This window comes from Otolemur garnettii, unplaced genomic scaffold (assembly GCF_000181295.1).
Source record: "Otolemur garnettii isolate 467f Iridium unplaced genomic scaffold, OtoGar3 scaffold00220, whole genome shotgun sequence".
Taxonomy (NCBI): Eukaryota; Metazoa; Chordata; class Mammalia; order Primates; family Galagidae; genus Otolemur; species Otolemur garnettii.
In genome coordinates this window covers 2,009,831-2,035,337 of record NW_003852615.1, presented here as the reverse complement: position 1 = coordinate 2,035,337, position 25,507 = coordinate 2,009,831, and the positions used below count along the sequence as shown (strand labels likewise).

At 39.6% G+C, this 25,507-nt stretch overlaps 1 protein-coding gene across 3 annotated transcripts in view; it reads right to left on the bottom strand.

Moving 5' to 3' along the window:
- ABI3BP (ABI family member 3 binding protein) overlaps window positions 1-25,507 on the bottom strand; it is a 233,430-nt gene that overhangs the window by 148,235 nt on the left and 59,688 nt on the right. For all 3 annotated transcript variants that reach the window (XM_023508060.1, XM_023508061.1, XM_012812736.2), the window contains exons 3-4: window positions 4,347-4,415; window positions 464-596 (exon numbers count right to left, since the gene is read on the bottom strand). In XM_023508060.1, the coding sequence (XP_023363828.1) occupies window positions 464-596; window positions 4,347-4,415 (202 nt within the window). The remainder of the gene's footprint in view (window positions 1-463; window positions 597-4,346; window positions 4,416-25,507) is intronic.

Below are 25,507 nucleotides of genomic sequence, written 5' to 3'. Positions count from 1 at the left end.
AAGAGTTTCCGAGTAAGGGTGACACAGCTTGGTTTAGAAACCATGCTTTGGGAAGTGCTTTTTTAAGTACTTCTTCAATTGTCAAAGCAAAGATTCATTCTTTTCTAATCATCTTTCCAACTTTCTGAGCTTGGGCCCCTCTGAGCTTTTATGATACTTATCATCGATATTGCCGACTTGCTATTTAACTCCTTCACACTTGCAGTTTATTATTCGGGGAAGAAATACTCGCTTGGGTCTTCCCTTCAGGTGGATGGTAACTTTCTCAAGGGTAGGGCCCCCGACTGATACCTTGTTCTCCTCACACCCAGAACAGACTGCACAGCAAACAAGTGACAAGTAAATGCTAATGGTCCTGATATTTACACATTCTTCTCAGGCATGTACAGATAGATATTATACTATTGAAAGCCAGCACTAGTTTTTCAGATGAAAATCAAAGTTTCCCATTATGGTGAGTTACCTGTCATTGGGACAGTGACTTGGCAAAGTCCAGTCATGGTGTGGGTTGATGAGGAAACCCCAGGACAGGAAGACGGAGCTTGGTGACAGGGTGCCAACCACCAGCTGGAGAGGTTTGCGGGAACGGGTTTTACCTATGGAGGTAGTATACAGGTTAATTCTGAAAACATTTAGTATATTATCATGATTTGGGTAAAATTCATACAGATGACTTGGCAAGATGATGAAAAGGGTGAAAACATCAAGTTCTTCTTATTTCCATAATGTCGACAATATTACTAATATTTGCTCATGAATTTAACCATGAATCAAATAAAATGCCTTTTTTAAGATTTATATATATGTGTGTATATATGTGTTCATATAAATGTAAAATATATATAATATAATTCATTTATAGTCATACTATAATTTATATTTGTAATATTAATAATATACAACTATACCTAGCTTTTGCTTCATTGTGGGTTAGGAAAGGATACAGAGGTCTTGATCATAATCAGGGAAATAAATACACAGACGCATATCTATATGCATGTATATACAGGAGACATCCAGAAAGTATGCAGCAATGTTATACGGAAAATAGAGGCATAGACAGCCCGTTACTTTCCAGACAGTCCTCATTGTACATGTACACACACTATTCACTTCATTTCTTTTACAGATAAATTACAAGCATTATTTTTCCCCCTACTACTATAAATTAGTGTGAAATAACATCTAAGAAGAAAAAAGAAACCTGCCATCTAGATAGTAGGTTACAGTCTTTCTTTTTCACCTATTTGGAAATGCAACGTATCTTGTGATACTAACGTAACAGCCTATGTTTTGCAGTGAGTACTTATATGGAAAAGGCACACACATTCCAACAGTGCGTGAAGAGGAAGCACATTTGTTCAGATGGAACCGGGTGGATTCGGGTGATGCCAAAAGTTATGCACATGAACCACTGTAAATTCTTTTTACATATACAAGACCAGAGATTTGCATTTTCAAAACTATAAAAATGGGAGGACGGTGAAAAAAAGAAAGGAAGAATCTCAACCATGGAAACCAATACTGGCTTGTTAAAAAAAAAAATCAATGTAAATAAAATTAAAATTCTATAGAAAGCCTAATGAAACTACATAGAACCTGAAACTTACATGCTTTGTATTTCCATTGAATTCCCTTCTTTATTTCATCGGACTATTTACGTCACATTTGCCATAGGAAGAATTTGTGCTAACTTAATCTAATGGATTGGGAGGCTAAGTGGCAAAGTGGCCTGTGACCTTTATAAAGGTGAGTAGGAGGGTCCCTCTCACATGAGTCCCCTGGTGGTTATCCCGAATCAAATGCTCTTGAAAATTGTGCCATGCATGTTGCTTCTGTTAGAAATAAATTCTACAAATTGTTGTTCTAGTAAGAAACATACAGTGCCAGAAGATATATAATCTAGTGGCGTAAATTGTCTCATGGTGGTATAGATGATCTTTTAAAGATATTTAAAACAATTTTACAGGATAGTTTTTTGTTTACTTGGTTGCAAACATGTGTTTATCCTTCCCTGTAAATTTTTTCTAGTCCACACATAGGACCTCCTAGGATGGGGCTTCAAATCATCTATGTCTGGCCTCTGAGGAAGGCAGCTTAGCCATCTAGAGGGAAGGTAGCTGGCACCTAGAGTTTGAACATGAGGGACTCTAATACTCATTTTTCAATCCCTGATTTGATTTTCACAAATGTAATGCAATGATCTCATTCATTTTACAGATGAAAAATAAGGCCTAGAGAAGTTTCAAAAAGTTATACTAAGAGCAAAACTCAAACCCAGGTCTCCTCAAGAAGAATCTAGTTTTATTTTTTTCTGTATTACTGGCTTAGTTCACAATGGTGAAGATAATAACATTTAGAAACAAAATATACACTTCCCCCCCCCCAGGGAACTTAAGGCTTACCTGACCAAGTAATATATTTTTCTAAATTCGAATCTGAAAAATGATTAAAGAATTAAAATTTATGTGGCAGATGCAAATATAAAATGGAATCTAATCCATTAGTCATTACATTATTCTCAAATACAGATTACAAAAACAAAAATTCTATCTGTCACCTGAAAGGAAAGGTGGGGCATTATATCCTGAGCTAGATGAAACAATTTCCTGAGCTGGCCATAACAAACTGAAAAATAATTTCTAAGGCCAATGTTATGAAATCCTCAAAATGAAATGAAATTATTAAGTGCAACTAAGGTGTGACAATGCTCTTGATTTTTCTTATATTTGTACAGATTGGTATTATAATTATACTTGTATCAAGAAATAGTTCAATTACTATTCGTATGAAAATAGATCCCATGGAGCCATATTTATGCCTCTTAATTTTATTGTTCAATATTTTGAAATATAGTCTTAAAATATTGAGAGTGTATTTATTTTAAAGTGTATGGAAAACTGTCTGGATAACTCTCACTAATAAGTCATAGGGAGTGATTGAGATTTCCCTTTTGCTGTGGGATAAGAGGCCAGGAAAAAGAAATGTATATTTTTTCTAAATGCTTAACTTTTCAATGCTGCTTTTAAAAGAAGTGGAAATCAATAGGAAGAGGGGAGGGGATTGTGGCAACTGACTGCTGACAGCCAGATTTGGGCTCACACATCCAGGAGACTGAGTACAGAGCTACAAAGGGCCCCTTTGTTCAGCAGAGTTGGATAGTTGAATGCTCTCTCTCCTGTTTTATCCCTATAGAAAAATATAGCAAATATAAAAGAATCCTTTTGTGTGTGGGGGATAATCAGTGTACTGTAAAAGATAAACATGATTAGGAGATAATTATTTATAAATGACTTCACATTAGATAAAGAAAAGCAAAACTTTGTGAGGAACACTTATCTACAGTTAGGAAGATGCGACGTCAGATGGAAAAGCTAATGGTTTCTATGGGTTCTTCCTCATAGCAGGAGAGGAATCAGCTTATTTGATCTGAGTTGTTATTTATTTATTTATTTAGTTTGAGATGGAGTCTCTGTCCCCCTGGGTAGAGTGCTGAGCCATCCTCTTGCCTCAGCTTCCTGAGTACCTGGAACTATGGGCATCCACCACTACACCCAGCTAGTTTTTCTATTTTTAGGAGTGATGGGGTTTTGTTCTTCCTCACACTAGTCTTGAACTCCTGAATTCAGCAATTCACCTGACTTGGTGATCCCAAAGTGCTGATCTGAGGAGTTTTAGTAGTAAAATTAGATGTAGGATTTTAATCTTTCTTTCGTTGGGTTATTTTATTTATATGCTATTTTCTTTCCTATTTCAGGTCTTCCTAGGCTTAGGAAAGTGGTTGTTGCTGTTATTATGAACATATTCCACTATGTGTGAATAATACAGAGAACAGCTATAGAAGGGAGAAATGAGAAGGAAAGAACGCCTTCCTTCCGGTCCATTTAACACAAAAAAATATATCCTTTCAAAATGTAGAGAGTCTACATAAGCAGGTTAGACCTAAAACTCTGTCCTTACACTCTGAAAGGCACAACAGCAGGTGTGTTCTGCAAAACAGAACAGGCTAGGGCCAGCTGACACCAACACAGCACTCACAAGGGGCCTGGTGCTGTCATCCACTCATTTCATCCTCACAGCAACCTGATGACACAGCAGAACCTGGGAGTGGGGGGAGGTTCAATAACTTGTTTAAATCTCTGCAGTTTGCAGGTGGTGGTGCAGGGTAAGATCCCACTGGATCCTGATAGTGCCTGCTGACAGGCTGTGTGACTTTCTGACAGGGTAACTGAGGCCCTAAATGCCACTCTGCAAGGCATTTTGTCTCCCTGGGTAGAAAAAAGATGAAAAGTCATGGTTTAAAGTTAATAAAAGGAAAAAAAATATGCCAGTGAAAATGACTGTACCTGAGCATGACTTCTTCTGACTTGGAGGGGGAGCAGGTCGCACAACTATCAGATATTTCGGCTCTGCGTCTGGAAACAAGAACATTATTTATCAGAAAAATCCTTTGAGAACCAGCACTGGAGGCAGCACACCCATGTCCTGACTCAGCATTTCCTGGAGTTAGTCATCTTCCATAACTGTGGCACCCGCGACGGAGAGGACCCAGGAATCCAAAAAGTTAATGCTTCCTGAGAAGCTCAGTTAAGTCTATTACATTTTTGAAATGAAAATTGAAACCAGATTTTTCAAAACCAAATGGGTCAGGGTGAAGGAAAATCCTTAAAAGAATACCCTAGACATGGATTTTTATGCCATGTTTTCATCAATCCTTTTCTCTGCAAAGAGATTTTTTAAAACTACAATTGTATGTCCTCAAGGGGGTCAAGCCCAAAGCTTCAGAATCAGAGAAGGAAAATCATACTGACACAAGACACCAAGTCTCACCTGTTGTGTGATCAGAAATGGCTGGCTCACTTTTCTGGAAACATGAATATTTATAATGCCTTACCTAGTTTCCGCCCTCCCCGCCTCCCCGAGACAGAATTTCACTCTGTTGCCCTTGGTAGAGTGCCGTAGCTTCCCAGCTCACAGCAACCTCCAGCTCCTGGGCTAGGGTGATTCCCTTGCCTCAGCCTCCCAGGTATCTGGGACTATAGGTGCCCGCCACAATGCCTGGCTATTTGTTGCAGTTGCCACTGCTGTTTTAGCTGGCTGGGTCCTGGTTCAAATGCACCACCCTAGGTATATGGGGCCAGCGTCCTACCCACTGAGCCTATTTTCATGTCCAGTATTTTTTAAATGAACAATGTATAGGGTAGTATTGTTTTTACTTAAAACATATCAGTAAAATATGCACACCCTGTGGGTGAAGGGCTCAACTCGAACTTTACCTAACAAACAATGTAAACTAATCATTTGTACCCTCATCTTAATCTGAAAATTTAAAAAGACCATACCAGTAAAATATATAGAATTTCTTTAAAATATTTAGCTTTTAAATAAAATTATGTTAATGTAATCCATATATACAAACTCAATAAGGAGCTATAATTTAGTAATTTTTTTTAAATTGACATTTCTAAGTCGAATGTTTGGTTAAATATTGTAAATAAAACAAATACACCTTAGGCATATAAAACAGCATTTTATAAGCTGCTCTCCCAGGAAGAGTAGAGGAGTAGAGTTGAGGAGTATTATTTATAATATTTCTTCAGGAACTTTGGACCCTGGAACTCATTCCGTCCCAAATTTCACTTGGATGCTGTAGTTACCCAGAGCTTTCCCCGGCTTACTCCTGCGGACGTCATTCTCTGTCTTGTTTTCATTCTGGGTTCAAACATCTCCCCTCCACGAGTTCAGAACAGAGGCCTTCTCTACCGAGCCGACTTCATTTTCAGAGGGAGACAACCTGGCAACCACACTGCTTTTAATGACTTGTGCCTTTGTCTGCTGAGTACCCCGCACAGCGCTATTGGCTATACACTGCCTCAGTGATTGCCACTGAATAAAGATACCCAGGCGGACCCTTGACCTCAGCTGGGACCTTGCTGACTACTGCACAGTTCGCTGCCTGCCACCGCACAGGACAAGGAGCATTCATTCTGCTCCAGAGTCCGGTGCCTGTGGAAGCCTGTCTTGCTGAGTGGGCCTCATACAGGGACTGCCTGACCCAAACTGAATACACAAGTTCCCTAGTGGAAATACAACCACCGTTTCCTGATTTGGGGGGCGGAGGTAAAGGGCGATAAACTAGTCCTGAGAGCTGCTTTCTGCAGACTACTGGAACTCGATCACTCCACACAGCGCTCCTGCCTGGTGCCACTGTCACGTCATCACCCCATCTTGTACATGGGATGGTGGAGGCCAGGCAGCTCCGCGGGCGGGCTTGTGTCCTACTCGCACAGGGCCCGGGGTCAGAAGTGTTGCGTGCTCGGATTAACGCACCGCTCTTACTATCTTGAATTCTTAACACTCCAGTCTTTTAGCTCCTGTTTTGAAAAGGAAGTCTGATGGGACAGTGGAGCCTGCGGGTGAGCGGAGGGGACGGGACACCACGCCCAACTGCAGCTCCCTGCCTTCCCGCTTTCTCGGGCATTCAAGGGGGTCCATTAGCGTCACGGTCTAGGGGAACCCGTAAGGGTGGGAGTTCAGCAAGACTCAAAGGCGGAACACAGTAAGCTTGTCACATCAAAGCCGAGTAACGAGTAACGGGGCGGGGTACAACGAGCTCTGAGAGGCCACACTTCCACCTGCAACCAGAACTTGCTTCAAATGCAGAAAGAAGGCGTGGCATTGTAAGAAACGTGAACCACCCTTTCTTTCTCACGCACCAGTTTACACTGGCCAACCGGTCACTCTGATGCTACCCTGCGTCAGCTGACCACTTATGCTGCAATGAGGACTCGCCGGCAAAGAGAGAGCCAGAGCATCCCAGAGTTCTTACCCCTTTCAGTTCTTCCTGAGTCATAAGTAGAAAAGAGTGTTGGTCAGAATACGCACAGATCAGGAAGTGAGGTTACGAAGTGGAGCTAGTTTTGTGCAGCGTGTCCACTATTCTGGCAGGAACAAAATACACAGGCATATATGGACTACGAAATAGGAGTTCTGGGGACATTCCTGGGATAATGGAGCCTGCGGGTGTGCGAATTCACTGAGGAGTTTCACATTTGCGTTTCAAACTTTAATTGCATAATATAAAGATAAAAGATAAACTTCATGCTAATAATTTTAAATTTAAATTTTTCTTTACTGAGAATGACATTAAATAGTAAATAAAACAGCATCATGACAAGTTAAGAGGAGGGACCCGAGGAGACAGGAAAAAGCTTTATATTTTAGTATCTTTTTTTTTTTTTTTTTGGCCAAGGCTGGGTTTGAACCTGCCACCTCTGGTATATAGGGCTGGCACCCTACTCCTTTGAGCCATAGGTATTGCTCCTTTAGTATCTTTTAATGACAATTCTTTCCTTGTTTCTCAAATGTGAGGGGTCTTGTGTTTTTATTTTGTAGTTGGCCCTGAAAATTATGTAATTGTCTGAAGTCCACAAAATGCCTTTTTAATAAATCTCAGGAATTCAGTTCTAGAAAACAAAGGTAAATTCTTAGTTTTTTAAAATTGTTCTCATTGAGGCACAGGTAACCTTTTAGTTCCTTTCTTGATACCAATTAATCAATTGTGCCTAGTGAATTTTTTTAAAAAGACCTAGAAAAATAACACATACAGGAGCCAAGGATAGTGCCATGGTCCAAGACATACGGTTACGTGAGCAATTTAAAAATGCTTTTTGTTATGATCACAGCATAAAGTATAGGCTGTGACAGCCAATTACAAATTGGAACAGATGTCAGGACCTGGGGGCCTGTGCTGGCTCTCACCGCTCATTAAACACTTCCAACATTCACGTATTTCCACAGTCTTCATGCTCCAGTGAGAACACAAGCACAGAAAATAAACCTAGATTTTCATTTCTGCTTTGTACAGTGAAATTCCTTGTGGATTTGTAGCATCTGGGAAATAAATACATTGCAGCCTAATCAAAAACTCTGTCAAATATATTACTTCTTCATGTAGAGAGGATGTATAATTGAAATTCAATGTGAGAACACTTGTATGGAATGCAGCTACCTTAACAAACTTCCCATTCTTAATACGTAAGCCTATACATTGTTGCAGACTCACTTAATCTAATTTGCTGGATTTTTTAATTGTCCTGTGGAGGAGGATGTGGATAGCTTGCTATTTATAGAAATCTATCTGCTTCTTTGGTAAAGGACTGGATTTTTGTTGCTGTTATTGTTGTAATACAAATAATCCTACCATGATTGTGGTTTGATAAATTCCAATTCTCAGATTTTGGTGCAGCTTCCATTAGAGCTGAAGTCCCCAACCCCTGGACCATGGACCAGTACCAGTCCACAGCCTATTAGGAACCGAACCACATAGCATCACTGCCCAAGCTCACTGCCTCTTGTCCCACCTCCCCTCCCCCTCCTAAAAATTTTTTTTTCCATAAAACTGGTCCCTGGTGCCAGAAAAGCTGGGGACTGCTGCCTGGAGGACACCTGCAGTATAAGCTTATTTGTGCCATGCAAAGTTTCTGCCATGAAAGTTCTATGAAAGAAACACAAAATAAGCAAGGATAATGCTAAAAGAAATCAGGTAATATGGCCTGAAAAAAAAAAATCACACAGAAAATAATTATGTACTTTTGCTACCTTTTTAACAGTTTGGTTTCATGCCAAGTTAGACTACAGTACCCCTAACTCGTGGCCTGTTTTATTTTAACAGAAAAATGTAAGTCCTTCAATACATCTACATAGGCTATCAAACAACAATTTAGGGCAATCTTTTGATCTAGTGCCCATCCTAATTCCTTTCCTCCACCCCTGAAATCATAAGATATAGAGAGCCACCTTCTCCATCAGCTAAGGAGAGCCTGGCTCGTGCGTGTCTTGTAGACACCAGATCTGTGGTGGGCAGGTAGTTTGACTCTGGGAGAAGAAAGAAAGAGGAGGCGCCCTCTGCTCACCCTATTTTGCTTTGAGGTCTGGATCCCATCAGGATCAGAAATTCCTCAAGGCCCAGAGAGGTTTTAAGATCAAAATGTAGGGTGCTTTGAGCCTTTTAAAGATAGTCTACAAATAGCTTTGCCAGTAATTAGGTTTATTTTTATGTTAAAAGGAAAGAGGCTTAATCTGTGGTGCATCCCCCAAGAGGAAGATGGTCCCCTATGGGTTCCTGGGTAGAGGCCAGAATTGCCTCCTACACTGCTTTTCACAAACCAGTACGAAGCAGGAGAACAAACCAGAGTGGGAAAGGTGGGGAATGAGGAAATAAGACGCACAAGGGACATGCACAAGAGAGACACACAAAAGAGAAATTCCCAAGAGAGACACACACACACACGAGAGACAAAGATGGGATCGGGAGGACCAGAGCAGCTAAGACTGCAGCCAGCACTAAACTATGGTTCTAGCTTTATTTGTATAGTACCTTAAACAAGGCTACTAAATGATGTAAATCTTGGCACATGGGGTAAAGATTAAGGAGGAAAAGCTGGGAGCTTGCTAGCAAGAAAAAAAGGAAAGTATGCAGGGGCTATGTGACTTCCAGCGGAGTAGAAAAGAATGTTTGTTGTTAAAGGAGGACTAGCTGTGGATCCATCCCTGAACATCTCCCCAGGCTGTGGGGCCCCTGCACCTTAGAGCCTGTCCTCCTCCGCAACTGCTCTGCTTGGGTGGCTGGATCTTCAGAAATGACTGCTTTGGGAGGTAGAATGTGGGCACCTAGATCTGCCACTAAGAAGCCTAGCAAGGATCCTGGACTGAGCCAGTGGCTGCAAAGGGCCTCCTCTCAGGAGCTACACCAGCCTGTGTTGGGACCCAAGCCAGCAATACCAGGTAGGATGGTAGGGAACTAACACTTAGGGCTCAGTGCAGTGATGGCATGAAAATGAGTCGATTCTGCACCTCTTCCAACACGTGTGAAAGTCAGACAGACAGAGCTCCATGGGGGCTACACTAGCTCCTTGAGATTTTAAAAGAAATGGAATCCTAGGAAAGGGAAATTCAATTTCATGTAAATCTGGTTGGTGGGAATTTACTGGTTTTAATTTGATTTAGAGATAGAAAAAGCAACGTAGTTATGCGTAAACTTCAAGTAGTAATATAGCAATATTAAATTGAAAGCTATTTTATGGCATGTTAAAAATGCATAATCCCATAGTACATTGTATCTAAGGTACATTTTCCCCCTCTGTCTTTGCAAATGTCCCAAAAGTGTTTTATAATTGATGGTAGCTGACAGTTGTAGTTGTCTAAGAGCACTGTGATCTTGCTGTCCTTCCCTGACACCTTCTAGTAAGGTCCAGAAAGTGACAGCTTGAAAGCTGGCAGAAGAGGGTCAATGATTTGGAAGAAAATCCAGCAGAGAATAGTTTTAAAATGCGGCATCACCCATGTTCTTGCTGGCACAGAGAATGATACTGTCTGGAAAAACAAGTCTATGGACAACGCTGACTTGAATGCCGAAGCAGAAGAGTCAGACTCCCACGGTGAAGAAATTTGATAGTAATTTAACCTCACCTTTGCTTATATTTTACTTTTCATGTTTCATAAAAGTAATGGGTATTTCCTCCCCGGAAGTGGCGACCACAGTCTGACCATGAGGAAAATATCAGACAAAATTACACCGAAGGATATCCTGCAGAATATCTAACCAGGAGACCTCAAAACTGTCAAGGTCATAAAAAATAAGGAGAGTCTGTGAAGCTGATGTGGTCGACAGGACCCCAAGGAGACATGACTACGAAACGCAGTGGGGTGTCCTGGGTAGGATCCTGGAACAGAGGCAGGAGGCCTTAGGATGAAACTAAGAAATCAAAGTACGGACTTCAGTTAATAATGTGCCATTAGTTGTGACAAGTGTACCACACTGGTATAACATGTTAATGGCAGAAACATTGGGGTGTAAAGAATATAAGCCTTCTTTTTCCTATTATTACAACTTTTCTATTAAAACTCTTCTAAAATAATTTATTAAAAAAAGAAAATCTCTTTTGCAAAAATAATGAGTAACATAAAATTTATGTGTAAATGTGCCAAAGAAGGTCTTTCAACAGCATAAAATAAAAGCCCCAAGGGGATACAAAAGCAGTGCCAGTGATTAGCAGCTTTATTTTTCTTAGTTTTTTATAAAATAGTGGAATGATGTATAGTGAAAGGTGTTTTAGAATCTGATAAATAAGGCGACTATTTTTGTTTGAAGCACAAAATGAGCACATCATGAGGCCCCTCATCTGAATAAGGTCACCCACAGAACTTGAAAAAAAAAAAAAACTATGCCCATGTAATATTATCTATTCTTATTTGTATCTGTAGGTATCCACACGCCACCAGTGGCTATATTCTGACCTGAACAGGTGGAATCCAAATGTAAACATTCTCCTTAGCTCTTGGCATTTGGCAGACAGCTCCTGTGCCTTATTTATCAATACAGACGCTGAGTAATGCCTATTTAAAAGCACCCTTGAAAAGTCTCCTGGCTTTTAAGCTCAGGCAGGAAGTTCCACTCACTCATTAGTCAGTTCTGATAAAAGGAACCTCCTAAGCGTAGCCATGGAGCGGGTAAGCAGAGAGCTCAGCAGGGCCCTGCGCGCTGCTATTCCATGCGAGCTGCCTTTGCCCTTGCTGCAGACAGGTGCACTGACCTGCTGGTCCATGAGGAGGGAAGGGGAGAGGGATGCCTAAGAAAGTCAGTGTAGGCAGAGTTGGAAAATAAAGACAGAATGCTACTTGTCTATTTGTTTCTTGAAATGATTATAAGAATGGGTCACCCACCCATTCTTATAATCCAGTGACAAAGAACTGAGTAATAGCAACAAGTAGACACCACAGCAGCAAATTGGTTTGAGCAATGGAGTATAAAAATGATTCATATTTGAACTGCAGTCCATGTCCGTTCTAAAGCCAGTTACTGGAAAATGACAGACTATAATTTTTTTGCTGTGCAAGATACATCACTCCGGAGGACAGAATCAATAATGATCACAGAAAACCTACCAGAAAATATATCTATCATAATTAAATGACCCTAAGGAAATTACATAGGAAAAGGCTAGAATCTTGGCCAACTCAGGAACATCACTCATGTTCTTTCAGGAAGGGGAGTATCCCTTCGATAAGAATACTGATGGGGTATTTTTATAGAAAATTGGGGAAATCCTACTATATGCTTGGGCATGTGCTAAGTCTTAGCTTTGCAGAGTTTCATGGCAGCTAGAAGTCCGAGTAGAACATGCAGGGGCATAGATAATGCTGAGACTGCACTAACTTTACGATGTTTACTAAGCTTATAAATCTACAATTTTAATACATCACTCATTAGATGATTAGCATGTTGTACTTAGTTGTACATTTACAAAAGTGTTATAGAATTATGAATCCCTATAAACTAATGTAAGTCCTCCATCTCTTAAAATATTTCTAAGTCCCTGAAGAAAGAGGTGGAAGGTTAAAGATTACTCTGGACCTAGGCCAGACTCTCAGTTCATACTTTGTTCAATTACGTATCTTTAAAATGGAAAAATAGTAATTGCTCAATAACAACATTCTGAAAGAATGAATGGATCTGCTATTCTGTCTTTTTAATGCCTGGGGATAGAATAAAGATGGACAAGTCTGAGACTAGAGGAAAAAATGGTTAGGGGCTGGGAAGCAGCACTGTCAGCAAAGGCAGTCTTTTTGGTTTTTTTGTTTTTTTTCTTGAAAAGGTAGTAAAGAGTAGAATATAAACATTTTAACACAATAACTAAGAAAATGACATGAAGGCTATGTTAACCAGTTTGATGGAAGTGTTTCGGATTGTGTGTGAAAACCCCACACTGTACCCCAGAAGTGCATTAATGTACATAGCTACCATTCAATAAAAAAGAAAAAAAAAAGAAAAGCTAGTAAATTTTAATAGAGAATTAGTCTTTGATTGGCCTATTTGTAGAACTTTTTCTTCCTCATAAAAAGTAAGTGTTTTTGTACAAACTAACAGATCTTTTCCTTCTTCTCCTAAAAAATAATTGGAGAGCAACTTTAAAGCAAATCCTACACTATTCCATAATTATTTCCATTAAACATTACAAGAGCTGTTGAATAATGAACCCACACCCAGTTTGTTATGCCCCATGGCTCAAAGAGAATTCTGGCCTCTCCTAGCCTTTAAGATACAGTCCGCAGGCCTGGGCCCCTGGGAGGCTGGGCCAATATTGAAGGTTAAACCATCTACAGAAGTGCAACAGGCCATCCCACAGAGCAAATTACTAAGGCACAAAGGCCTAAGAACAGCAGCCACTGTGGGGTTCCAGCGTGTTCACAGACCTGTTCTGAAGGGAGCTGCTATGTATGATATAAGAGGAGTTGCTCCTAACTGTTAGGAATTGATGGCAGCAGTGAGAAGCAACCCCCGCCCCGCCCATCCCTGCACGGTAGAGAGCAAGGAGAGAACCTAAATTTGAAATGGGAACCCAGCTTTGATTGGGAGAGTGTGCGGAGAAAGGGCGACGGGAGGAGGAGAATGTTGTAATGTTGGGGTACAGTAATGTGTTCCCCAACAGCTCAGCTATATTCATTCACTACAGGGCTTACTCAGGTTGTCTGGAAGGACAGATGGATGCATTCTTTTTCCAGAGTGTTGTAGCAAAGGCACAGTTCATTGAGGCAGACAGTATTGGAGTTTTGCAATACTTTCATTCAGGAAATGCTACTGAAAACTCCCGCTTCACTCAGGGCTGACGGTAGCATTTGCAGGGTCCAAGAAATATCAAAATGTAGGACCCTCAAAAGAGTATCACTAAAAGCACAACAACAACTTTTCCTTTCTTTCACGGTTTCTGTCTTGGCCTGTCATGGCGTTTAGTTCCTATTGAATGTTGCACTCCTCAGGTGGGTGCAAACCTTTAACCCCACCCCTCACACCATACTGTCTCCCAGGATCAAAGTACCTTCCTCCCAATCTACTCTCCAGGGCAGAACAGCCAACCTGCCCCTCCCCCAGGATCTTCCCACCCCAACCCATGGACCCCAGGAGATTACAGCCTCTCCACTGGGACATATTGTGTACCTGAGTAGCAGTCAGAGGGAGGCTTGCCCATGCCAACCCCCCCCACACCAAATGCGTGGTGGCACTGCCAGCCTTTGCCAGGATTGCTGCCACCACATTCTGTCAGATGCTATCATGCAGGTGTGCACATCCAAGGTCCTATGGAGGTGGAAGGCAGCTGACATTGCTGAAGAGGGATGGGAAGTGGCAGGCCAGCTGGGCAGCAGGGGCGCCAGGGCTGGGGGACAAGACAGTTGAGAATCAAACTAGAGAAGGGAGTGGGAGACCATGGCACAAGATACCAGGCTCCAAGCCCTCAGCACTTGCTCTCATGTCCCGTAGGACGTCATTTTGACTCAAGCATTACAAAAGCTATCTGCGTAACAAATAACATTTGTTCCTATTTAATATTTAAAAATAATTTTTTAAAAGAAAAACAAAATTAAGAATTCATGACAGTGACAACAGAGCATTAAACTTCAAACGGAGGGTCCTCTGGGGGCACTGGTCACCTGCTTGTGAAGCCAGCCCTTCCCTGACCCTTCCACTCCCAGTTCCTGCAGGCTGACCACCACTCTGAGGGGCCAGCTTGTCTCATTTCCTGCAGTCCTGGCACAGAGTCAGGGGCATCTCCTTCAACCACTGTCCCAGACCAACCCTGATTCCCTCTCCTGCTCTGACAAATTCTCTCCCTGGCAGAGCTAGCAAATATTGAATAAACTATTTCTCTTACCCACTTGTCCCAACAGCCAGGGCACAGCCTTTCCTAGTTCAGCAGACCTGTTAGACATTAAAATTGTTGGCTTCACTGCCTGTGGTTTTTTCCTTGCCTGTTTTATGTGTGCTAACTGGTTTAAGGTTTGGCAAGGGCTTGCATTTGAAGTGGAGCCTGTGTGCGCTCATACACGCATTTTCCAGCAAATTCATCACTTTGTTAATGTTATCTCTGCAGGAAGTACTATTACAAATCAGGATGTTGTTTGGATATATTTCTCTCAAGTAGTAAAGCTAGGACAGATGAGCTCTCAGATGGTATCCAAAGTCAAAGCCTTCAAATCAGCAAGACTTTTTCTTTCCTTTTTGAAGGGATGAATAACATTTAGACTTTTCTTTTCTCTTTGCTATGTAGGGATGAAGCATCAGGAATAAGTTTCACAAGATGAGTTTTTGCCTCTATCTCCTGGGGCAAAGCACTTTGGCGTGGTGGTCAAATACACAGGCCCTGGAGCAGGCCTGCTTTCCAGATTTCTTCATCTCTTCAGGATGAAGAGGGAGATGGTAGTAGTACAATGTCACTGCAAGGAGTCAATGACCCATTTCTGTACAGCCCTTGGCCCAATACATTTTGTGGATACTCAGATACTTTCTTTCTTTCTTTTTTTTCTTTTTTTGGAGACAGAGTCTCACTTTGAGTGAGAGTAGAGTGCTGTGGCATCACAGCTCACAGCAATCTCAAACTCTTGGCTTAAGTGATTCTCTTGCCTTAGCCTCCCAAGTAGCTGGGACTACAGGTGCCCACCACAATGGCTGTTTTTTTTTTTTAAGGGACGAGGTCTCGTTCTGGGTCAGGTTGGTCTCAAACTCCTGAGCTCAGGCAATCCACCCACCTCGGCCTACCAGAGTGTTAGAATTACAGGCGTGAGGCACCACACCTGGCTAGGATGCTCAAATAACTTTAAATCATCAGCTGGTAGGTTGGTTGATGAGAACTTCTCCTCCAGCTACTGTGTACCCAGCCTGGAGAATGAGCACAGCAGAGGCAAACCCATACTACTCTCCTCTTGATTTTAACCCTCTTTTTTTGCTGCAGACCACTCCCAGTCACAGGAGAAAAGCCTGGGCTACTGCCTTGGGATCAAACTGTGAAGTGCTGAGGACTCTCATGCTAAGAATCTAGACTTTATCCTGGTACATCCAGGATTAAGCCTATAGGTTTTTCAACCAAACGGGGATACTGGTCAGAGAAAGGGGAACACAAATAATAATTATGCTAGAACAACAGATGTAAACCATGGATGTGCTAGATAAGCCAGGCTGAACAGTTACTTTACTATTAGGGGAGAGTCAACCCTTTAACCTAGAGGAGTAAGATTTGTGTCCTAGATGTTCCCACTATAGGCAACTAGAGACTTTTTATCTTGATGGGAGTCTTTCTCAGCAAACTCTGGGTGATCAGCTGTTGTAGCTATGGGTACAGGGACCCTGACTGTGGAGCCACGAGGTGTCCCTGAGGAGCTCACCATTTGGTGAGATGGGACATGTATAAAACACACACATACCACCAAAACAATCAGAGAATACCACAAAACAGAATGTGAACAATTAGGTAATAACATAAAACAGAATATTAGCAAATGTTGGCCTTCACAGCACAGCAGTTGGTATAATCCACGGGGGCCACAGGGCACTGAGGATCCCAGGAAAGTAAACATGTAAAGGGAAATAATGTAGGGGCGTTAGGACAGTTGATGTGACTACATTCCTTGATTTTGAAATGTATCCCTAAAACAGATTTGGAAGTCTAAGTGTTGTCACGTATATCTGTTCTGGATAACACTCTGACTTTTATCATCCCATGAGCATCTGTCTTTCCATTTAAGACCTTCTCAATAGCGAAACTCTTGAGATGAATCTGAACAGATGAATCATGACAGAAAAGGTCATTAGTCACTTGGGGGTACTGTTTAACATATTATAGGGGTGCCAGGTGCTATGGCTCACGCCTTTACTGCTAGTGAAAGCATTGGGAGGCCAAAGCAGATAAATCTGCCTGGGTTTAGGAGTTTGAGACCAGCCTGGGCAAGACTGAAACCCCATCTCTAAGTAAAACTAGAAAAACTAGGGTGTTATGGCACCTGTCTGGAGTCCTAGCTACTCCTGAGGCTGAGGCAAGAGGAGCTCTTGAGCCCAAGAGTGTGAGATTGCTGTAAGCGATGATGATGCCACGGCACTCTACCAAGGGCAACAGAGTGAGACAAACTCTGTCTCAAAAACAAAAAAAAAAAAGGAAAATCAGGGAATGGCTCATGACAATTTAGATTTTGGACTCAGTATATTGTGTAATACATTTGAAAAAAGTGTCATGCTTTATATTGAAATAGTGTGAATTTGTTTTATTGTATTTCCAAGAAAAGATAGACTTGGAGACAGTTTATCATTTGGTGAGGTCAAGCAGAACATGAAAACATTGTAGTTGAATCTAGTAGGAAAAAATAAGACTTTGAAAGGATGTTCTCTTTACCAAAACATGACGAAACGGTCATCTGTTATCAAATGAGACCTATTGACATAAACTCATGGTGAATTGTTTAAGAGATGGCATACATTTATTAAGAAATTGATATCCACTGGGCCAATTTTTCTTTTAAAAATCCTTTTTGAAGCTGAAGTTCTGCTAAATTTTATACCTTGGAGAAAAATCAAATGATTCTAAGATTTCTAATATTTTAATGATAAATTTGGACTCATCTGAAGATTCAAAGCCAAATACTTCCCAAGTGGTAAATCTATTTCCAGAGAAATAACTAAGAATGAGATGACATTTGGAAATAGTTTTAAGAGACAGGAAAATCCATGTTAAATGGTATCCACAGCAGTTTCAGACTTCCTGGGTCTCCTACTTCCTCTCTCCCATTCATTCATTTATTGTGTTTCTAAATTCACAACTTTGAGAATATAAAGAAATCTAAGGCTCCAGAGTCTTTAGCTCCTGGGAGTTTTCTATTTGGGCAAAGTGTGGGGCAGACCAGGGCACACAAAAATAAAAGCAAATAGCAACTGATTAACATCAAGATGATAGCAAAAGAAAATGCTCAATCTCTAGGACAGTTGGGAAGAGGAAGTTAAATTCTGACTACCCCATCCAGGGATGCCTTGTGGAGGTTAGATGAGGTAGGAACTGATGGATAAGCTCCATATGACAGAGATGGTGATGGTGGAAGGCGTAGAGGAGAACAAGTTTGGGGGATGCAATGAGTGCTTTATATCTTTTAATGTATTCAAACATTCATGAGGAAGTAGCCACATACATAGCTTTAAAAAAACCTGTTTACATGACATTATAGAAGCAATGTAATATATCAGGAAGTTAAACAGCCTTTGTCCTATAGAACAGGTAAAATTCCCTAGTTTTTAAGAATACTTTTACTCTGCTAGTGGGACTGCAAACTAACATAAATTCTGTGGACGGAAGTGTGGAGAATCCTCAAAGAACTCAAATTAAACCTCCTATTCAATTCTGTAATCCCATTACTAGGTATCTACCCAGAACAAAAAAAAATCATTTTATCATAAGGACATTTCCACTAAACTGTTTATCACAGCTCAACTTACAATCGCCAAATTGTGGAAACAACCTAAATGCCCACCAACCCAAGAATGGATTAACAAGCTGTGGCATATGTTAATCCATTCAACCATTAAAAAGATGGTGACTCTATATCTTTTGTATTAATCTAGATGGAAGGGGAACATATTCTTCTTAGTAAAGCACCAGGAGAATGGAGAAGCAAGAATCCAATGTACTCAAATCTAATATGAAGGCAGTAGATGATCTAATACAAGGGGTGGGATAGGGAATGAGGGAGTCGGGAGAGGAGAGAAAGGAAGGGGATGGGGGTTCACAGTGTTATGGCACACCTCTTGGGGGTGAGACATAAGAGGGACTTTATCTAACAAATGCAATCAGTGTAACCTAATTCTTTGTATCTCAATGAATCCCAAACAATTATTAAAAAAAAAAAAAAAACAGAAATAAACAGTGGTTCAGAGCTCAGATTCTAGAGCCAGGCTTTCCAGGTTCAAATCTTAGACCTGTTACGTATTAGCTGAGTAACCCTGGGAAGTTTACTTAAACTCTGAGAGCTTCAGCTACCTTGTGCTGGGTAAACAATAACTACCTGCCCCTGCACAACTAACTGCCAGCTCTTGTCTACATCCAGAGACCACCTCATTTGCAGTGCTGCTAATCTCTCTCTTCCCTACAGCTCCTTGCTAATTCTCTGAGGACTCTGCCAGGACGAGGGGCAGTCTGCTGGTTTCAATGGCTGGTACTACATCATTTCCTCTTATTGGTTTATACTGTTCCTTTTTTCACCAATTATTTTTTCAGTTCATTTAGTTCCCTATGAAGTTCCTTCAGTTATTTTCAACCTTTACTTCCAGCCATTTTTCTTTAATGAATCCACAATGACCTCCCTTGTGACATTTATCTTTCCGTATAATAAAGAGTAGCAATCTCCATTATTTTATATTTCATCCCATTTCCAGAAAAATGAATAGAGCATGCTTAAACATTCTTATGACAAGGAGATATAAAAGAACAGCTGAAATTCTATGTGTTGCCATGATGAAAGAAGAAAAAGCATGTATTTCCTCCTGTTTTCTATACAAATATAAACATTAAGGGTAAAAATGGTAAGAAGTATTAATAGTCTGCAAGAATAGAAATTGCACTAAAATTTGTAAACATATAATTTATATTTATTAATTTTTGGCTCAAAAGTGGTAAAGAAACTTTGTGAAAAACTTTTGAAAAATTCCCCCTGTGATATAAAAAGAAAGTGAAAAACTTCAGAATAAGAAATCAATGCAATCTTTGCCTGAACTTGCTGAGATAAAATCGCCATCAGTTAAGTAAAAGAAAGAGTGCCATGTTCTTATTTTGATCTATGTTTAGTAGGAAAGGTCAAAAGTCTTCCTATGATCCCACTAAAAATTGCTTTATTAGAATAAGAGAGATTGAAAAAGTGAAATCTAGAGATGACAAACATGTTCAGATATGTATTTTGGGGAGTCGCCATATTCTTTGAAGACCACACCTCTGGAACTCGGAAGAGCCACCTGAGGACCTTTTTCACTGTGGGCACCAGACCTGCAGACCTCCTTTGCCACAGGAGTTCCCCTTTGAATAAGGGGGCAATTAAGGAATTAATAATAGAATTAAGCAAGTAAGGAATAATAATGACCCCAGGAGAAGTTTGTCTATGAACAGTGCTGGGTCACAATCTTAGATTTTGCTTTCTGTTTCTTAATCTTGTTTTGACAGTGGTCCTTGCCAAGAAAACATACTTGAATATGATAGAGAAATAAGCATGGCTATTTTTTGGTAATAGCTCTGCCAAAAACAATCTGCTTTTATAATTTTACTGACCCTACTTCTCTACCCTGAAATACAAACAGCACAAGAGCACAGAACTACCACTTAGACCAAGGTTTTTCAACCTAGGCATGAAACTCTCAGAGCTGTCCAAAACTTTTTTGATGTAGTCCTGTCACCAACTGAGACTCAGAAAGCATAGGTAAATTATCCAAGACCATTCAGCTTGTTATATACTATAACAGCAATGGGAAAAAATTATAAAGCATGCCTACTTAGTCCATATGAACTGCTTTATATGTTTTATCCCTTTACACAATGCTTCTGAAAGATTATTCTCTCTTTTATATATGAGAAAAATAAAACTACTCCACAGTAAGTTGTGTAGAATTTGAACTCAGGTCTATCCAACTCCAAAGTACGTGGATACTCTTTCCCCACATCATGCTGCCTTGAAGGTGGAGGCCAGTCTTTCCTAGAACACAGATGTTAGTATTCTGGTTCAGGGAGTTTTCCAGGTGAGAGCATCTCCAGGGCCTGAGCATCTTGTCCTCCCCCTCGCCACAGCTTGGGGGAGCTATAGGCAAGATGGTTCCCAATAGGCCCCTGACTGAGTGTGAGAAATGAGTGTTCTCAGGGAAAGGATCATGAGGATTAGTAGCTGTGAGAACACGATAATTAAAACATTCACACTCATGAATCCCTTTGGTGCCCTAACAACTGGTTGGAAGACAAAATTTTCAGTCAGAATTTGTGGTAGCAGCGAATAGACAAGAGACAGATATTTAAGCCTTAAGACAGATAGACATTAAGACAGACATTAATTTAAGCCTTTCCTGCAGTGAGGATCTTATGATTAAATAACTCTTCAAGTCCCATTCTATAATTGATGCACTATAAGTCTTCCTTCCCAGGTGACACTGATTAAATTGTTTTCAAACGTCAACAGAAAATCCTAAAGTATGAATCTTTAAAGTTCAATATTCAGAAAGTTCTCATTTTTTACTTTATTAGATACTTGCAAAATTATCAGCAGCTGAGCCTAACAGTCCAAAGCAAAAGCTTAAAATGTAAACCAGAAGTGAGAATACTTATGATGTGAGTAAAAAAGAAAGGATATAGAAACCTTGAGAATCTATGACTCTATTAAATGTGAATCATATTTTATCACATCATTGCCAGGCTTTGGTGGCCATTACTATTATTAATAGCCACTTGGGAAAATACTGCAGATTTTCTACTGCTGTGATTAATCTACTACAATCTTGGAACAATTTTTACAAAAATTTTATATGATTATCAATTTATAAAATTGCAAAAGAAGGATTTTATGGTTTTTGCTGTTGCATGGAAGACCAGTGAAGTGACTTGGAAATACCTCTGTCAATACTTAATAGATAGATATTAAAAGAAACCTAGAAATGCTTACAGATGATTATTTAGTGGTGTCTTTGCCCACAGATCACTACATCCTAGCTTGAATATTTCTGAATAATCAACAGCTTCTCATTTCAATGGTAAAATGAGAAATGATGGCAAACATATCATTAAATAAGTAAAATGTGTCAGACAAGGTAGCACTTAATATTTTTTTTGAAAATGAAAGTAATTTATTGTGTTTGGGTATGGTTTGGTGCAAATGGAAAAAAAAAAAAAAAACCACTATCCTATTACAAAAGAAAGAGGAGGAACTGTTGAGTGATGTTTTTTTTACCATAAAGAAATAAAAATTCTTTGCTCTTAAATAGTACCTTGTATTCAGGGGATTTAAATCCATCACTCTAAGATGGTAAATTCACTAAGCGCCCACAGCATATCTGTGGAAACATACACTTGTTACAGATTAATGCAACCGAGAATGATTGCTGTGCTACACAGCAAGCTGGTAGCAGAAAGGGAATAGAGCCACACATTTCACAATACTGTTTTGGCAGGCAGGATAATACCTCCCAAAGATTACCAGCATCCTAATCCCCAGAATGAACTTGTGTGGTTGCATCACAAAGGAAAAATAAGGCTACAGATAGAATGCACTTTCTTAAGTTCTGGATTCTTCAGGTGGGCTGAATATAATCACAAGGGTCCTTGAAAGTAGAAGAGGGAAGCAGACCAGGAGGCCAGGGTGAGATGTGATGATGATATGATGTGATGGTGTGATATGATGTGATGAGGTGATGTGACTATGTGATGTGATGTGATGATATGGTGTGATGATGTGATGTGGTGTGATGGTGTGATGTGATGTGATGTGGTATGATGGTGTGATGTGATGTGATGTGGTGTGATGATGTGATGTGATGATGTGATGTGATGTGATGATGTGTGATGGTGTGATGTGATATGATATGATGTGATGAGGTGATGTTACTATGTGGTGTGATGGTGTGATGTGATGTGATAGTGTGATGTGATGTGATATGATGTGATAAGGTGATGTTACTATGGGATGTGATGTGATGGTGTGATGAGGTTATGTGACTATGTGATGTGATGGTGTGATGTGATGTGATGTGATGATGTGATATGATGTGATGAGGTGATGTGACTATGTGATGGGATGTGATGGTGTGATGTAGTATGATGGTATGATGTGATGTGATGGTGTGATGTGGTATGATGGTGTGATGTGATGTGATGGTGTGATGTGGTATGATGGTGTGATGTGATGTGATGTTATGGTGTAATGTGGTGTGATGTGATGTGATATTGTGTGGGCTTTACCCAGTGTTGTTCACTTTGAGGTGGGAGAAGAATACAGTAGCCTCTAAAAGCTGGAAGAGGCAAAAAACCAGATTCTCCCCTCAGAGCCTCCAAAACAAAAAGCAGCCCTGCCCACACCTTGATTTTAGCTCAGTGAGACCAGGTTGACTTCTGACCTACAACTGAAAGATAATAAATTTGTAATATTTTAAGCCACCAAGTTTGTGGTAATTTGTTACAGCAGCAACAGGAAACTAATATACAGCTGCTTAATCAATTAGGAGCAATTAATGCAAACGCAATCACAGAAGACTATAAATAATCAATCTAAGCAACCAAAAAATAACATTTAACTTGGAACACAATTCCATTTTTGAAATAATAAAAGCAACACACAGATTTCTTGGCTTAAAGAAATATGGGAAAGGAAATATGTAAGAGGACTGTTTTTTCAATTCCACCAGAATAGAAAAGAGATTAATGAAAAGAACATATTGATATCAATGATGAGGTTAAAATGCTAATTGGAAACAGTCCTTTAGTAGTTCTAGAATCCTTTTACCAAGGGTTCTTTAAGACACATAGTGACCTGTCTATCTTGAATGGCTTGGAATATATATATATAATTTATTTATTTAATTTTTTTTTGCCTAAGGACAGAGCTTAAATAATCTTTTATGGCCTCCTCTAAATATTCTATATAGACTCAAGTCTATTGAATTCTGTGCCACAAATATTTATTGCCTATTTACTCACTGTAAATTATTCTTATATGAATACCCAAAGGTTAAGGCACAAACTTTGACTTTAAGCTTACAGAATAATAGTTAACCAGGGTAAACCAAGAAACAACCATACTCAGGCCAGACAAGGAGAAGAATCATTAGGGACAGATAAGTGACATGATGATAAAAACCCATCAGATAAAAGCCAGGGCATTTTTATGGACTCTACAATGAACAGTATCATTGGTTATTACTGGAAGTTATCAGGGCACCAACCTAGAGCATAAGAATTTATCCTGTGTTTCATAAATGTACTTTATATATAGGAAATACAAAAAGCAGATAAGAGAAAATCCTTCTTTATCATTGGTTTAAAAAGCAAAAGAAATGATAGAATTAGAAAGTTGCCATTTTATAACTTCAGAATAAAATAATGGACCTGACAATGATCTTTGAACAATGCTCAAAGCATCAGGTAAAAATTTGATGGGGGGATTTTATAACAAGGGGTCAGGCTGAAGCAACCTAAACACACTCCACTGTCTCAGATTACTAGGAAGGCCAGCCAGCCATGACGTACCTATGTTGGTGAGTTAGTAGGAAATACATAGTACCACCTATAAAGTGTTGTATCCCACCCAAAAGCTGAATCTAAACCTAGTACAGTTTTCTAATCTACATAGAATACACGGACTAAGATTAGCGATGAATCAAATTGTATGATGAGACATGAGAGTTCATTGTAATATTTTTTCTCCCTGTATGTTTTAAATTTTCCACAACAAAAATATTGAAGGATGAATACAATAATAAGTATGCAAAAGAGTCTCTAGTCATTTAAAACTTTCATCATTAAGAGAGCGCAAGCTCAGAGTATTTGTGCTAGAAAGTTTCTTTAGCTTTCTTCACATATTTCTCCTGAGTAATGTGACTTCTATTGCTTTAAAATTGAATGCCTTTCACTTTATATGGAATAAAATTTATAATTGACCAAATTCTCAATTTACCTAACCAAAACCTATATCATAAATAAAACGTTACTACTAATGCTCAATGAAAACAGGGACAGTGGAACTGTTTCTCTTGGCGTGGAGGTGAGCACACAGTGTCCAGTCACTTCTTAGAGTAAAGAAGGAGTATAATGGAGAAGATTTGAAATTTTTATGATTTATGTGGTCAAGGTTAGTATCAATTACATTTGTTGAAAGCATGTAATTCTCAGTATTTTGGTAACAAACAAGGAGGTTTGCTTTCCAGTGATTGTCTTATGTAAAATCTAGTCAAGACAGTTCATGAACAGGATTAATCTCTTGTCTGATCTTAAAGTCCAACAGAGACTTCTCTGAGAGACCAAAAGGTGCAGGATAAAATAGATTCCTCTTCAACACTCCCTGCATGTAGGGATGAACACCCTAACTGAAATGAAGTGGCGGGATTTACAGGATTAAACATCTGCAGTTCATAGAAAGGCTCTCAGCAATAATCCACCACTTAAACAAAACACAAATCTCATCTTTGACTATTCAGAAAGCCTTTGAAAGCATTTGCAGTAGAGGATCCTTGACCTTTTTAAAATGTTATTCTCTAAAAGGGTTTTATTTGCAAACTTTTTTTTTTTTTTGGAAAAGGCTTGAAGGTGACTATTGTCTTCAAATTACATTTTAATGTGATTAAAAACATTTTCAAAGAAATATAAAATCATATAATAATGTATAGGAAAACTTCAATCTTTTTGTCTGAAATACTCTAAATTTTTAAAATGTAATGTACTTTCTCTTCTTTTTATTTTTTTGGAGATAGAGTCTCACTTTGTCATCCTTGGTAGAGTGCCACGGTGTTACATACAGCTCACTTCTCTTCTTCTTCCTCTTCTTTTTTTTTTTTTCATTAAATCATAGCTGTGTACATTAATGCAATCATGGGGTACAATGTGCTTGTTTTATATACAATTTGAAATGTTTTCATCAAACTGGTTAACATAGCCTTCACGGCATTTTCTTAGTTATTGTG